This window comes from Lissotriton helveticus, chromosome 8, assembly GCF_964261635.1.
Source record: "Lissotriton helveticus chromosome 8, aLisHel1.1, whole genome shotgun sequence".
Taxonomy (NCBI): domain Eukaryota; kingdom Metazoa; phylum Chordata; class Amphibia; order Caudata; family Salamandridae; genus Lissotriton; species Lissotriton helveticus.
In genome coordinates, this window is record NC_136069.1 from 298,907,587 (window position 1) to 298,919,925 (window position 12,339).

The window sequence follows — 12,339 nt, forward strand, 5'->3', positions numbered from 1 at the left end:
AGTCGATGTCCATGCGCACTGTAGTCCAGGGGAGGAGCCACCTATCTCGTGATACTTCGAAGACTCTTCCAGGACAACAATGTGCAATCATCCGGACCCAACACTAGGCGGCGATCTATGCACTAGATATGAATGTTAGCAGCCCTACATGCCAAGAACAGATGCATACTGGTAAGTAGCATATTCACTCCTGTAAGTCTACTCTAGTTTCAAGTCTTGTGGGGCCTGCCGTTGCAATATGTTGGTGGCGGACCCCAACGGTGTCCGTCTCTACTGCCTGGAGTGCGACCACGACTCTCGGTCCTGTATGGACTGTCTGGCCATGTCCCCGAAGGCCTTTAGGGAGCGGCGCCCGAAGCTCCTTGAGGTCCGGCACTCGTCTCAGCGCTGTTCACAGTCCAGGGGCCGCTCCGGAGAACGATCGCGAGGCCACCATCATCGCTCCCCGGGCTCCAAGTCACCCTCGGAATTAGGTAAGACACGACACAAAAAGAAGTTGAAGAAGCGTTGTCGCTTTCAGACGTTCCCCCCCCCCCCCCCCGTCTGTCCCCAGATGCGGACGAGGGGGACAGGGGTTCTGCCCCTGCGGATCCTTCGGAGCCTGGGAGTCCCATGGCCTACCCACCTTATCGGAGTCAGTCGGCGACTCCCGCACATGTGCAAGAGTTTCTTGCTACCATGGACCGCCTGTTTAGGCCTCAGGCTCCTGCCGGCGCGCCCTTGGGCACCGCGGTCCTGTGTCAGGATCCTGTCGAGCCTTCGGCGGCTCCGGCACCGCAGAATACTGCGTCACTGGATTCGGCCAAGGCTCCACAAGGCCCCACGCTGCTGGCTTCGGCCCCAGCGCCACCCTCGGCTCCGCCCCGGACGCCGCAGTGGATACCATTTGTTCCGCACCTGCCCCGGGTCCAGGGCAATTTTGTCCCTACCTGGGATCCGCATTGGGACACGGCGCCAGTTCGGCCCAGTCCGGTGCCGTTCCCGTTGCAGTTTGATCCTTCCCCGGTCCCTGCCTTGCCGCCGTGGTCTGTACCACATACAACGGAGGTGGAGGATGACTGGGAGGGGTCTGAGGACCCTCTTGCTCCTCAGTGTGACCATGAGCAGGACTGGGTGGACTCTGACCCGGGGTTTGCCTCTCCCCCACCTTCCATGGAGGAGGGTGCTTCTTACACAGTGGTGCAACGTCGGGCTGCTGAGGTCCTCAACCTTGATCTCCCTACAGTGGCCCTAAAAACTAATCTCCTCACTAAGGTGCTCCAGATGGCGTCCACTTTGTCAGAGCCCCTGCTGCCATTTAACAACATCCTTACTGACGTCTTACTGGGCACTTGGTTACGACCTGCCACAGAGGCCCCTGTAGATAAGAACGTCGCCAGGCGTCATCGCCTGGCGCCGGGTGACCCTGCCTTTCTGATCACTCATCCTACGCCCGAGAGCCTGGTCATCCAAGCTTCGACGTCCCAGAGTGCCTTTCCCACAGCCCCACCAGATAAGGACTCTAAGAAGCTGGAGCAGTTTGGCAAGCGGTTGTTCTCTTCGGCCAGCTTAGGGCTGCAGTCGGTGAACACCTCATGCCTATTGGGCCACTATTCCCACGCGGTGTGGGATACGGTTGCACAGGTGTTGCCTCAGTGTCCTGAAGAGACCCAAGCTGTGCTGTCCCATGCTGTTGCCGAGGGTAAAGATGCGGCTAAGTTCACCATTCGATGTGGTTTGGACATCGCGGACTCACTAGGTAGGGCAATCTCTATGCCTGGTTGAGATCTACCGGGATCTTGCCAGATTTCCAAAGCTCACTCATGGACATGCCCTTTGATTGCACTCGCCTGTTTGGCGATAAAGCCGACTATGTGCTATGGCCAAGTCCTTGGGTCTCTCCACCACGCGCCCGGCCACATCTACATTTCATTCCTTTCGTGGCCACAGAAGGGGCGCTCCTGCCTGTTCGTTCAGTCAGAAGCCTTCACAGAACCAAACTCAGCGCGGCGGTGGGCGTGGAGGCCGCCGTGGCGGCACAAGGGGTCTGCGTGCAGGAGAGTCCACCTGCGCTCCAGCAGCATCCACCCCTGGAGACTGGATGGTAGCGTTGGACTTGCAGGACGCATATTTTCACATCCCCGTCCCGCCGGCCCACCGGCGCTACCTGTGGTTCACGGTAGGCCAGGAGCATTGCCAGTTTGCCGTGCTCCCCTTCAGCCTTACCAGTGACCCTCGGCAGTTCACAAAAGTGATGGCGGTGGTCGCAGCTCACCTGCGCAGGTCAGGGGTGTCAGTCTTTCCCTACCTCGACGACTGGTTGTTGAAGGCGGGCTCGCCCCAAGCAGTTGTCACCCACCTTCAGACTACGGCCAACCTCCTGCATTTACTGGGGTTCTCCATCAACGTGCCGAAGTCACACCTGCGTCCCTTTCAGAAGCTCCCCTTCATCGGAGCGGTTCTGGATTCGACGCAGTTTAGGGTTTATCCTTCAGAGCAGTGAGTCTGGTATATGCAGGCTATAATTCCGATCTTTCAGCCTCTATCCCAGGTTTCAGTCAAGATGACCCTCCGGCTCCTGGGCCTGATGGCCTCCTGCATCCTGCTGGTGCAACATGCCAAATGGCACATGCGGGCTCTGCAGTGGGACCTGAAGTTCCAGTGGGTGCACCATATCAACCTTCGTTGCTCAGGTGATGCCTCAGGTGTCAGACTGAATCCGGAAAATGATGCTAGCAGTACCCCTGCTCGTCAGTAGATGGCGTTTTGCGGCTCCGCGTCAGTTGCTGGCGTCGTATGCACCAAGATGACATCACAGAGACTACTTAGGCTCCACCCATGTGCGCTGATGTCAGCAAGCGCAGATCCAGATAGAGCACGTACCTTAGTCACTTTTTGACTACTCTTTTGAGACTTTTGTCTCCCCCTTCTTTCTCCTGGTGCATGTAGGGATGCCTGGTTTTAAGTCCTGTGGGGCCTGCCATCGTAATATGTCGGTGGCGGACCCCCATGATGTTTGCCTCTACTGTCTGGGGACCGACCACGACTCCTGGGACTGTCGAGCTATGGCCCCGAAGACCTTGAGGGAGCGGCGCTGACAACTGCTGGAGGCCCGGCACTTGTCCAGGTGCCGCTCTGGGTCCAGGGACCGCTCCTGGGACCGCTCATTGTCGATCCTCGGGCTTCAAGTCTTCACCCTCGGATTCCGGTAAGCGACGACATAAAAAGAAGTCAAAGAAGCCTGTTCTTTCTCCGATGTCCCCCTGTCGGTCCCCGGATGCAGACGAGGGGGACAGGGTTTCTGCCCCTGCGGCTCCATTGGAGCCTGGGAGTCCGACAGTCTACCTGTCTTATCCGGGTCCGTCGGCAACTCCCGAACAGGTGCAAGAACTTCTTGCCACCATGGACCACCTTTTTAGGCCTCGGGATCCTGCCGGCTCACCTTCGGGCCCCGTAATCCCGCGTCCAGATCCTGTTGGCCTGCCATCTTCGGCGCCGCAGGATCCTACGCCGTTGGCTCCGGCTCCCGCACCAGTGCAACCACTGGCTCCGCCATGGGCACCGCAGTGGGTGCCGTTCGTTCTGCCCTTGCCCCGGTTCCAAGATTATTTCGTTCCTGCCTGGGATGCGCATTGGGACGCGCCAGCCCAACCCCGGCCGGTGCCATTCACGGCGGCGTTTCCGACGCCGTGTGTCCCTTCCCCGGCTCCGGCTCTGCCGCCACATCCGGCTCCTCCTGCAGCGGAGGTGGAGTATGATTGGGAGGGGTCCGAGGACCCTCTTGCCCGTCAGTGTGACTCTGAACAGGACTGGGTGGAAGATCTGTAGGACACGGGCGACCCCGACGTCTCTTCTGACCCGGGGTTTGCCTCTCCTCTGCCTACGATGGAGAAGAGCGCTTCCTACACGATGTTGATCCGTCGGGCTGCTGAGGTCCTCAACCCCGACCTTCCTTTGGTGGCACTCAAAACTAACCTCACCGAGGTGCTCCAGACGGCCATTACTTCGGAGCCACTGCTTCCCTTCAACAACACCCTCACCGACGTCCTGTTGGACACTTGGTCGCGGCCGGCCACAGAGGCCCCTTTGGATACGAATGTCGCCAGGCGTCACCGCCCGGCGCCTAGCGACCCCACCTTTTTCACCACTCATCCGATGCCTGAGAGCCTGGTCATCCAAGCCTCGACGTCGCAGAGTGCCTTCCCCACAGCTCCTCTGGATAAGGATTCTTAAGAGACTGGAGCAGTTTGGTAAGCGGTTGTTCTCTTCGGCCAGCTTGGGGCTGCGGTAGGTGAGCACCGCCTGCTTATTAGGCCGCTATTCCTGCGCGGTCTGGGATATCGTTGCTCAGGTGATGCCTCAGTGTCGTGAGGAAGTTCAGGCTGCTCTTTCCCAAGCGGTTGCTGAGGGTAAGGATGCGGCTAAGTTCGCCATTCGGTGTGGTTTGGACACTGCTGACTCGTTGGGCAGGGCGATTTCTACAACTGTGGCGCTGCTTCGCCGTGCCTGGCTACGTTCTACTGGGTTCTCGCCCGATGTGCAGAGCTCGCTCGTGGACATGCCCATTGATGGCACTCGCCTGTTTGGCGATACGGCACTGGAGCGTTTTAAGGACTCGCGGGCCATGGCCTAGTCCTTGGGTCTTTCTGCAAAGAGCCCGGCCACTCTGGTTTTTGTTCCTTTCATTGCCACGGCAGGGGCGCCCAGGCACATTCCTTCAGCAAGCCTGTGCAGAACCAGCCTCAGCGCGGCCGCGGCTACCGCAGGGGCAGGTCTGGGAATCAGCGTGGTGGTCAGTCCACCTCCGCCCGCTGCTTCTGCCTCTAAACCTTCCTGATCCAAGATTTGTGGAGCACCCCACACCGGTGGGTGGCAGGATCCGCCACCACCTCCACCACTGGCGCAATATCACATCGGACAAGTTGGTGTTGCAGATCATCCGCGGGGGGTTACTTACTTCCCTTTCAGTCTTTCCCTCCAGCCATGCCACTTCGTCGGAAGTCACCGCCCTCTTGGCCAAGGGGGCCATCAAGTGCGTTCCTGGGCCGGAAGTAGGGAGTGGTTGTTATTCCCACTACTTTCTGGTCCCCAAGTAAGACAAGGGGGGCCTGCATCCCATCTTGGACCTCCAGAATGTCAATGGGTTCCTCCGGAAGGAGAAATTCAAAATGCTGACTCTGGCTCAGGTCCTGGCCACCCTCGACCCTGGAGACTGGATGGTAGCGTTGGACGCATATTTTCACATCCCCGTCCTGCCGGCCCACCGGCTTTACCTGCGGTTCACGGTAGGCCAGGAGCATTTTCAGTTTGCCGTGCTCCCCTTCGGCCTTTCCAGCATGCCTCGGGTGTTCACGAAGGTAATGGCGGTGGTCGCAGCTTAACTGCACAGGTCTGGGTTCTCAGTCTTCCCTTACCTCGACGGCTGGTTGTTGAAGGCGGGCTCGCCCCAGGTGGTCGTCAACCACCTTCAGACTACAGCCGATCTCCTGCATTTGCTGCGGTTCTCCATCAACGTGCCGAAATCGCACCGAGTCCCTCTCAGAAGCTCCCCTTCTTTGGAGTGGTTCTGGATTCGACGCTGTTTTGGGTTTAACCTCCCAAACAGAGTCCGGGATATTCAGGCTAGGATTTCGATCTTTCGGCCTCTGTCCCGGGTTTCAGTCAAGATGACCTTCCAGCTTCTGGGCCTGATGGCCTTCTGCATCCTGCTGGTGACACATGTCAGATGGCATATGCGGGCTCTGCAGTGGGACCTGAAGTTCCAGTGGGCGCAGCATCAGGGCAACCTATCCGATCATGTCCAGATCTCGGAGGGCACTGCACTACAATTGCAATGGTGGCTCACGAATCGCGATTGGGTCAATGGCAAATCCCTCTCCCTTCCCCAACCGGAGCACACAGTGGTGACGGACGCGTCCCTTCTGAGGTGTTGAGGCCTCTTGGGAGGGGCGGAGATCAGAGGCCTCTGGTCTCCGGCGGAGTCCCGGCACCATATCAACCTTTTGGAGCTTTGGGCGATCCGACTTGCACTGAAGGCATTCCTTCCCTCTGTCTGGGAAAGTGTGGTGCAGGTGTTCACGGACAGCACCACTGCCATGTGGTATTGCAACAAACAGGGTGGGTTGGGGTCCTGGATCCTTTGTCAGGAGGCTCTGCGCCTCTGGACATGGCTGGAACATCAAGGCATTACCTTGGTGGTTCAACACCTTGCATGTTCTCTGAACGCCAGGGCGGACAAACTCAGCCGCCGGTGCTTGATGGATCACGAATGGCATCTGAACTCGAACGTGGTCCATGGTCTCTTTCTGCAGTGGGGAGAGCCTTGGTTAGATCTATTTGCCACCGAAGAGAACGTGCAATGTCATCAGTTCTGCGCGTTGGAATTTCCAAGGCGGCACTCACTCAGCGACGCTTTTCACCGCAAGTGAAGATGCGGTCTAGTCTGTTGTACGCCTTTCCGCCTATACCACTTCTGCCCAGAGTGCTTAAGATGATTCAGCGCAACTGGGCCCAAGTCATCCTTGTGGCTCTGGATTGGGCACACAGATACTGGTATCCCGAGCTACTCAGCATGGCGATCGATCCCTCGATCCATCTGCCTCTTCAGGAGGATCTTCTGTCGCAGCAGCAGGGGACGGTCCTCCACCTGAACCTGTCCAGCCTCCAGTTCCATGCATGGAGATTGAGCGGAGACAGTTGACTGCTTTCGATCTCCCTCCCGAAGTCTGTGATGTCATTCTGGCAGCCAGGCATCCCTCCACTAAAACGGTATACGCCTGCAGGTGGAACAAGTTTGTGGCATTGTGCACAGCAAAGTCTGTGGATCCCCTTTCTTCCCCTCTATCTGAAGTCCTTCTGTTCCTTCTTTCTTTGCCCCAGCCGGGTTCTGCTCTGGGCACTATCAAGGGTTATCTGTCTGCCATCTTCGCCTTCCTGCGGCATCCTGATCAGCCTTCTCTTTTTAAGTCCCCGGTTGTTAACCGTTTCCTGAAGCACAAGTTTCCTCCTGTGCCGTTCATAATGCCTCAATTGGACTTGAACCTTGTCTTGACGTTTCTAATGTGCGCTCCCTTCGAGCCCCTTCATAACTGTCCTTTGCGTCTTCTCACTTTAAAGACTGCTTTCCTGGTTGCTATCACCTCTGCCAGAAGAGCTCCAAGCTCTTTCTTCTAAACCTCCTTTCATTCCTGTTCATCTGGACAAAGCGGTTCTAAGGACACGTCCTTCTTTCTTACCAGGTTGTCACGCCCTTCCACATCGGGCAGGCCGTCACTTTGCCCACCTTCTTTCCGCCTCCGCATCCTTCCAGAGAGGAATAGGTTCCACTGTCTGGACCCAAAACGTGCGCTCTCCTTCTACCTGAGCCGCACACAGCAGTTCCGGGTGGATGACCAGCTCTTTGTTGGCTACGTGGGCGCCAAAAAAGTTTGGGCCGTGCACAAACGGACCATCTCTTGGAGGGTCGTTCTCTGCATTAAGGCCTGTTACTCGTTGGCTAAGTAGTAGCCTCCTGTGGGGCTGCGTGCCCTATCCACCAGGGCAATAGCAGCCACTACTGCCTTGGAACGCGGCGTCCCCTTGCAGGACTTTTGTCAGGCAGCGACGTGGGCCTTGCTGCACACGTTTATCAAGCATTATTGCCTTGACAGTCAAGTCCAGAGAGATGGATTCTTTGGCCGTTCTGTTCTCCGCGATTTTCTGGTGTAATCTTATTCGCAGACCCTCCACCGGGTTTGGTATTGCTGGGGTATCTATTCTAAGGTAAGTAATCTATCACTAATGTGTCACTTTCAGATGCACAAGTTACTACTTGTGTAACGATACATCTGTAAGAGACGTTAGTTAGTGATAGATTCCTTACCACCCCACCCATCCTCCCCGTTCTGCTCACTGATTACTAGTGTTAAGGACATCCCTTTCAGGGCCCTAGTTTCATGGCACGAGTAGTCTGTTTCTTGCATGGCTCTGCGTTCCTGGCGCGGGAAGTCGTGCACCGAACTGACAGCGCACATGGATGGCGCATAAGTAGTCTCTGTGATGTCATCTCTGCGCATTCGACGCCAGGGGATATTCTAAGGTAAGGAATCTAGCACTAACTAATGTCTCTTATAGAAATATCGTTACACAAGTAGTAACTTGTGCATTAAAACTATGTATTAAGTTGCTTTTGCATCCATAGCATTTTTTGAACTTGATGAAACCATTTGTAGATTAAATTGTTAATTGAATAAACTCTATTCTAAACTCAGTTTGTTAGTTACCATCAGCCCTTTAAAAAAATGTGTTTGTAGGTCTGCCTGGGCACCGAGAAGTTGAGGTGAAATATATTGACTTTGGCAACATTGAGAAAGTAAATGTGAAAAAATTGCGCAAAGTGAAAGATGAGTTTCTGAGTGTGCCTCAAATGGTAAGTCTTTTTTTGGTTGTAGTTTTCAATATTATCTAAAGCTTGTAGTTCTAAAATTTACTCTTCCGTCTTTAGTTATTGTTTTGTGAATTTTACATGAATTTACTCCTCTTGCCACAATTCTATTATTACCACGAAATGAAGAAACTGCATGTTTGTATTGCTTATTATTTTAACTCCATTCTACTATCCCTTTCCATTCGATTTCTACCCATCATAATTAGTTTTCATTCATTCCAGAATATTGATACTAAATTTGCCTATATTTCTAGTTCGTTTATTTTTTTTAAATTAGAACTTAATGTGGTAACATCCATAGCAAATTACAGAAATATTTGTAGTTGATCATATTGCTTATTTGAATACCTGTATGACAAATTGACTTTAAATTAATACCATGTTGTTTATCTAACTATGAATGACTCAGCAATTTAATATGTGTTTCACACACATAAAAAGCCTGTAAACTATGGTGAGTAGTAAAACATTCTGCTGTACAACTTGATATTATCGGTTGGCGTCCCCACCGCTCCTCCGGCGTAAGCAAAAGTGATTTTGATGCCCATCATTTCTGGACATCCCCGATAGGCTACTGAAGACAGGCTCACTACAGTCATCCCAACATCATTCGGTCTCACCATAAACAAACCAAAGTCTCGCCTGCTTCCCTCGGCGAGGATTCCACTCATTGGGGTGCTCATGGATACAGTGAAGTTCAAGGACTTTTCCCCATGGCATGAGCCTAGGACAGTCAGGCCCGAATACCCTTGTTTTAGGATTGATCTGGGATCCTAGGTGTGGGTGCCTGTGAGCTGTGTGTGAGAACTATGGCAGATGGAACATGGGGGCTCTGCAATGCAACTTGAAATCCCACTGGGCCCAGCATCCATGCTGCCTTTCCGACTCTATCCAAGTTTTGAGGAAAGTGGCTAAATATCTGCAGTGATGATTGACCAATCACAATCTATTCTGTGGCAGACGACTCTTCATTTCCTATCTAGAGATTTGGCAGGGGTGACGGGTGCAACACTACTGGTGTGGGCGATAATCTTGGAGAAGGGAGTATCAGGAGCCTATTTTCTCCAGCTGAGTGTCAGCTGCACATCAGTCTGCTGGTGCTTTAAGCCATTTGTTTGCCCTGAAGACTTTCATGCCATCTATTAAGGGGATATTGGTGAAGGTTCTCATGGACAACACCACCATCTCATACTTCAACAAGTAAAGTTGGGTCCTAGAGCCATTGTAAAGAGGCGTTGCAACTCTGCCGGTGGCTAGAGTGACATAACCTCTTTCTAGCTACTAACTACCTGGTTGGGGTCCCTGAATGCCAGAGTGGGCAAATTGAACAGGCGTCACCTGGTGGTGGTGGCTTCCTGAGGTGTTACAAGGCAAATGTGATCAGTGATGATCACATTTGCCTTGTAACACCTCAGTATGCAACGTTAACGATTTAGTGTAATTGAGTATTTCTGAAGGCATTCTGTATTGGATACATTCCGACTGAAATCCTGTAAGCCTTCCCGCGCTACCTCTAGTTTTCCGAATTCTGAAGCGGATCAAGTACAACTATATCCAAGTCATTCTAGTTAGCTAAATTAGACTAGGAGTGTGTGGTACTCAGTGCTTTTGAGCATATGCATCAGCCCCATAATCATGCTGCTACTTGTGTGTGATGGACCACCTTTCTCAGCAACAAGGACACGTCCTTCATCTAAACCGCTGCAACTTATCCTTCATGGGTGCAGGTTGAAGGGCTGCAATTGAGGGTGTTTGACCTGCCGACTGAGGTGAAGGATGTCATTCTTGTAGCCGGTTGCCCTTCTACATAATCTATCATTGCTGGAAACTGGGACAAGCTTGTAACCTGGTGTGGTACCCGGGACACATCGCCTGCAAGCGAAGCTGGCAGACATTTGCTTTGTCTTCATCCAAGCAATTTCTTGTAGTGGGCACTGTAAAATGTTATTTGTTGTCCCTTTCAGACTTTCCACTCTTACCACACCAACTGTCCTTGTTTAAATCTCCAGATTTTGTATAGTTTATTAAAAGTTTGGCACAAATGTACCCTCCCAATCAGTATGTGATGCACCAATGGGGGCTTAACTTGGTCTTGACATTTGCTATGTGTACTCCCTTTGAACCAATGCATAGTTGCTTGCTGCGTCTCTTGACTCTGACAACTACTTTCCTCATTGCGATTTAAGTGAACTCGAGTGAGCAACTTCCAGTGCAACTACCCTATAAGGCTACCTTCCCAGACAAATGAGTGCTAAGAACTCAGCAGCCTTTTTTCTTCTTTTTTTTACCCAAGGTTGTGTATCCCTTCTGTGATGGGTAGTCGATGACTGTTGGTGTTCTTTGCTCTCCTCGCCCCTCATGGAGCAGAAGTGGCTTCATCAGTTGGACCCCAAAAGCGCCTCAACTTTTTAGGTTGATCGTACTAAGTAGTGAGGAGTGGATTATCAGCTCTCTGTGGGTTTTCCGGAGGAAAGGAAGGCAAGACCGTGCAGAAGAGGACCCTGTGGAGGTAGATAATCCTCTGCGTCAAGATGTGCTATTCACTGGCCAAAGAGCAGCCCCAGAAGGTCTTACAGCCTATTCCAGTGAAGATAAACCCACTAAAACAATTTTAGCGCAAGGGATGCCTGTTCTTGACATCTGATGAATTATGGGGGTGTGCCGCGCACTCCTATTTGCTTGTATTCTAGTTACTCAAGTGTAATCAATAATATCAAGATTAAACGTGCTGGGTGGGAATGAGGTATCCAGCCTCAGAAACTACTGTGTATAGATTGCAAGTGTAAATGTACACTCGCCCCTGCCCGCTCTGCTGTAGAAGCAAAAAACGTTGCTTGATTTAAGAATATTTCACTGTCAACAATACAACTGTAGAAATCGAATGCACTGAATATTATCTCAAGACATTAATTTCTTTATTGCGGATAACTCTCCGCAATCATGCCATGATTGAAACAGACTGTACAAAAGCAATATGTTGCATCTTGATACATCATGTACATATTGTAATTGTTTTAACAAACTACAATTAGTTCCTGTGGTGGTTTTCCTTCCAAATGCATTTCAGGATAACCTTATCCCTTCATCAGGGGAACTGAAATGAAACATAAAAAACAATGTTTAACACATAGGGAGTCATTATTGATAAATTGATCAAAATAATGTGACCAGACTCGCCCTGTCAGGTGCTTGTGACCTGCTGGTGTCATGTATCTGACAATTAAATGTAGTGTTGTCCAAGTGTGCTCAGTACTGACAACGATAAACGAACCTTAACCGAGTGCTCAAACCACACTGTGTGTCTGGTGAATCTGTATACAACCTAGTGCTTATAAAACCAAAACTACGGTAGTGTACGACTTACACACGCAAACTAGAGTCTCTTGTTGCTTACCGAATAATATGCATCTGGAAACACTCTGCAAAACAAAAATACTTTGTCTCCTGCTGTTTAAATCAATATGCCTCACTGCTGTTCTAGATACGTACATACTGAAATTACATAAATTACCTTAGTTGCTCAATATGCGATGAACGTTAAAGCTGACTTTATTCAAAAATGGAATCAATGCAGTACCCAAGAAACTGAAACAACAAAGTACAACAATCGGCTTACATTGTTCCTTTTAATCCAAATGATACGCCATTAAACAATACTGCTGTCCTCTCACCTTGAAGTTCTAAACATGTGACCGCGTACTCTGTGTTTGTAATACCTGGAAGCCATGATCTCCTCGGTTTCCTGGTCTCAGAAATCCCTGTTGCGTGATAGTTAGTGACGACAGACTAAACAAGTATATCAAATCCAATACCACTCCTGTGGTGGCCGTCTTTAAACTGTGCGATGCGATTGTGTTAACAGTATTACTCCACTCACGATGCCTCAAGAAAGTGTGTGCCCCGATCCAAATGTCTCTCAGTCATAGTGCCAATTG

The 12,339-nt window shown here is 51.7% G+C and overlaps 1 protein-coding gene across 1 annotated transcript in view; it reads left to right on the top strand.

Moving 5' to 3' along the window:
* The window catches only part of RNF17 (ring finger protein 17), a 3,010,943-nt gene that overhangs the window by 1,433,376 nt on the left and 1,565,228 nt on the right, over positions 1-12,339 (top strand). The window contains exon 21 of the mRNA XM_078657063.1: positions 8,271-8,386. Within this exon, the coding sequence (XP_078513189.1) occupies positions 8,271-8,386 (116 nt within the window). The remainder of the gene's footprint in view (positions 1-8,270; positions 8,387-12,339) is intronic.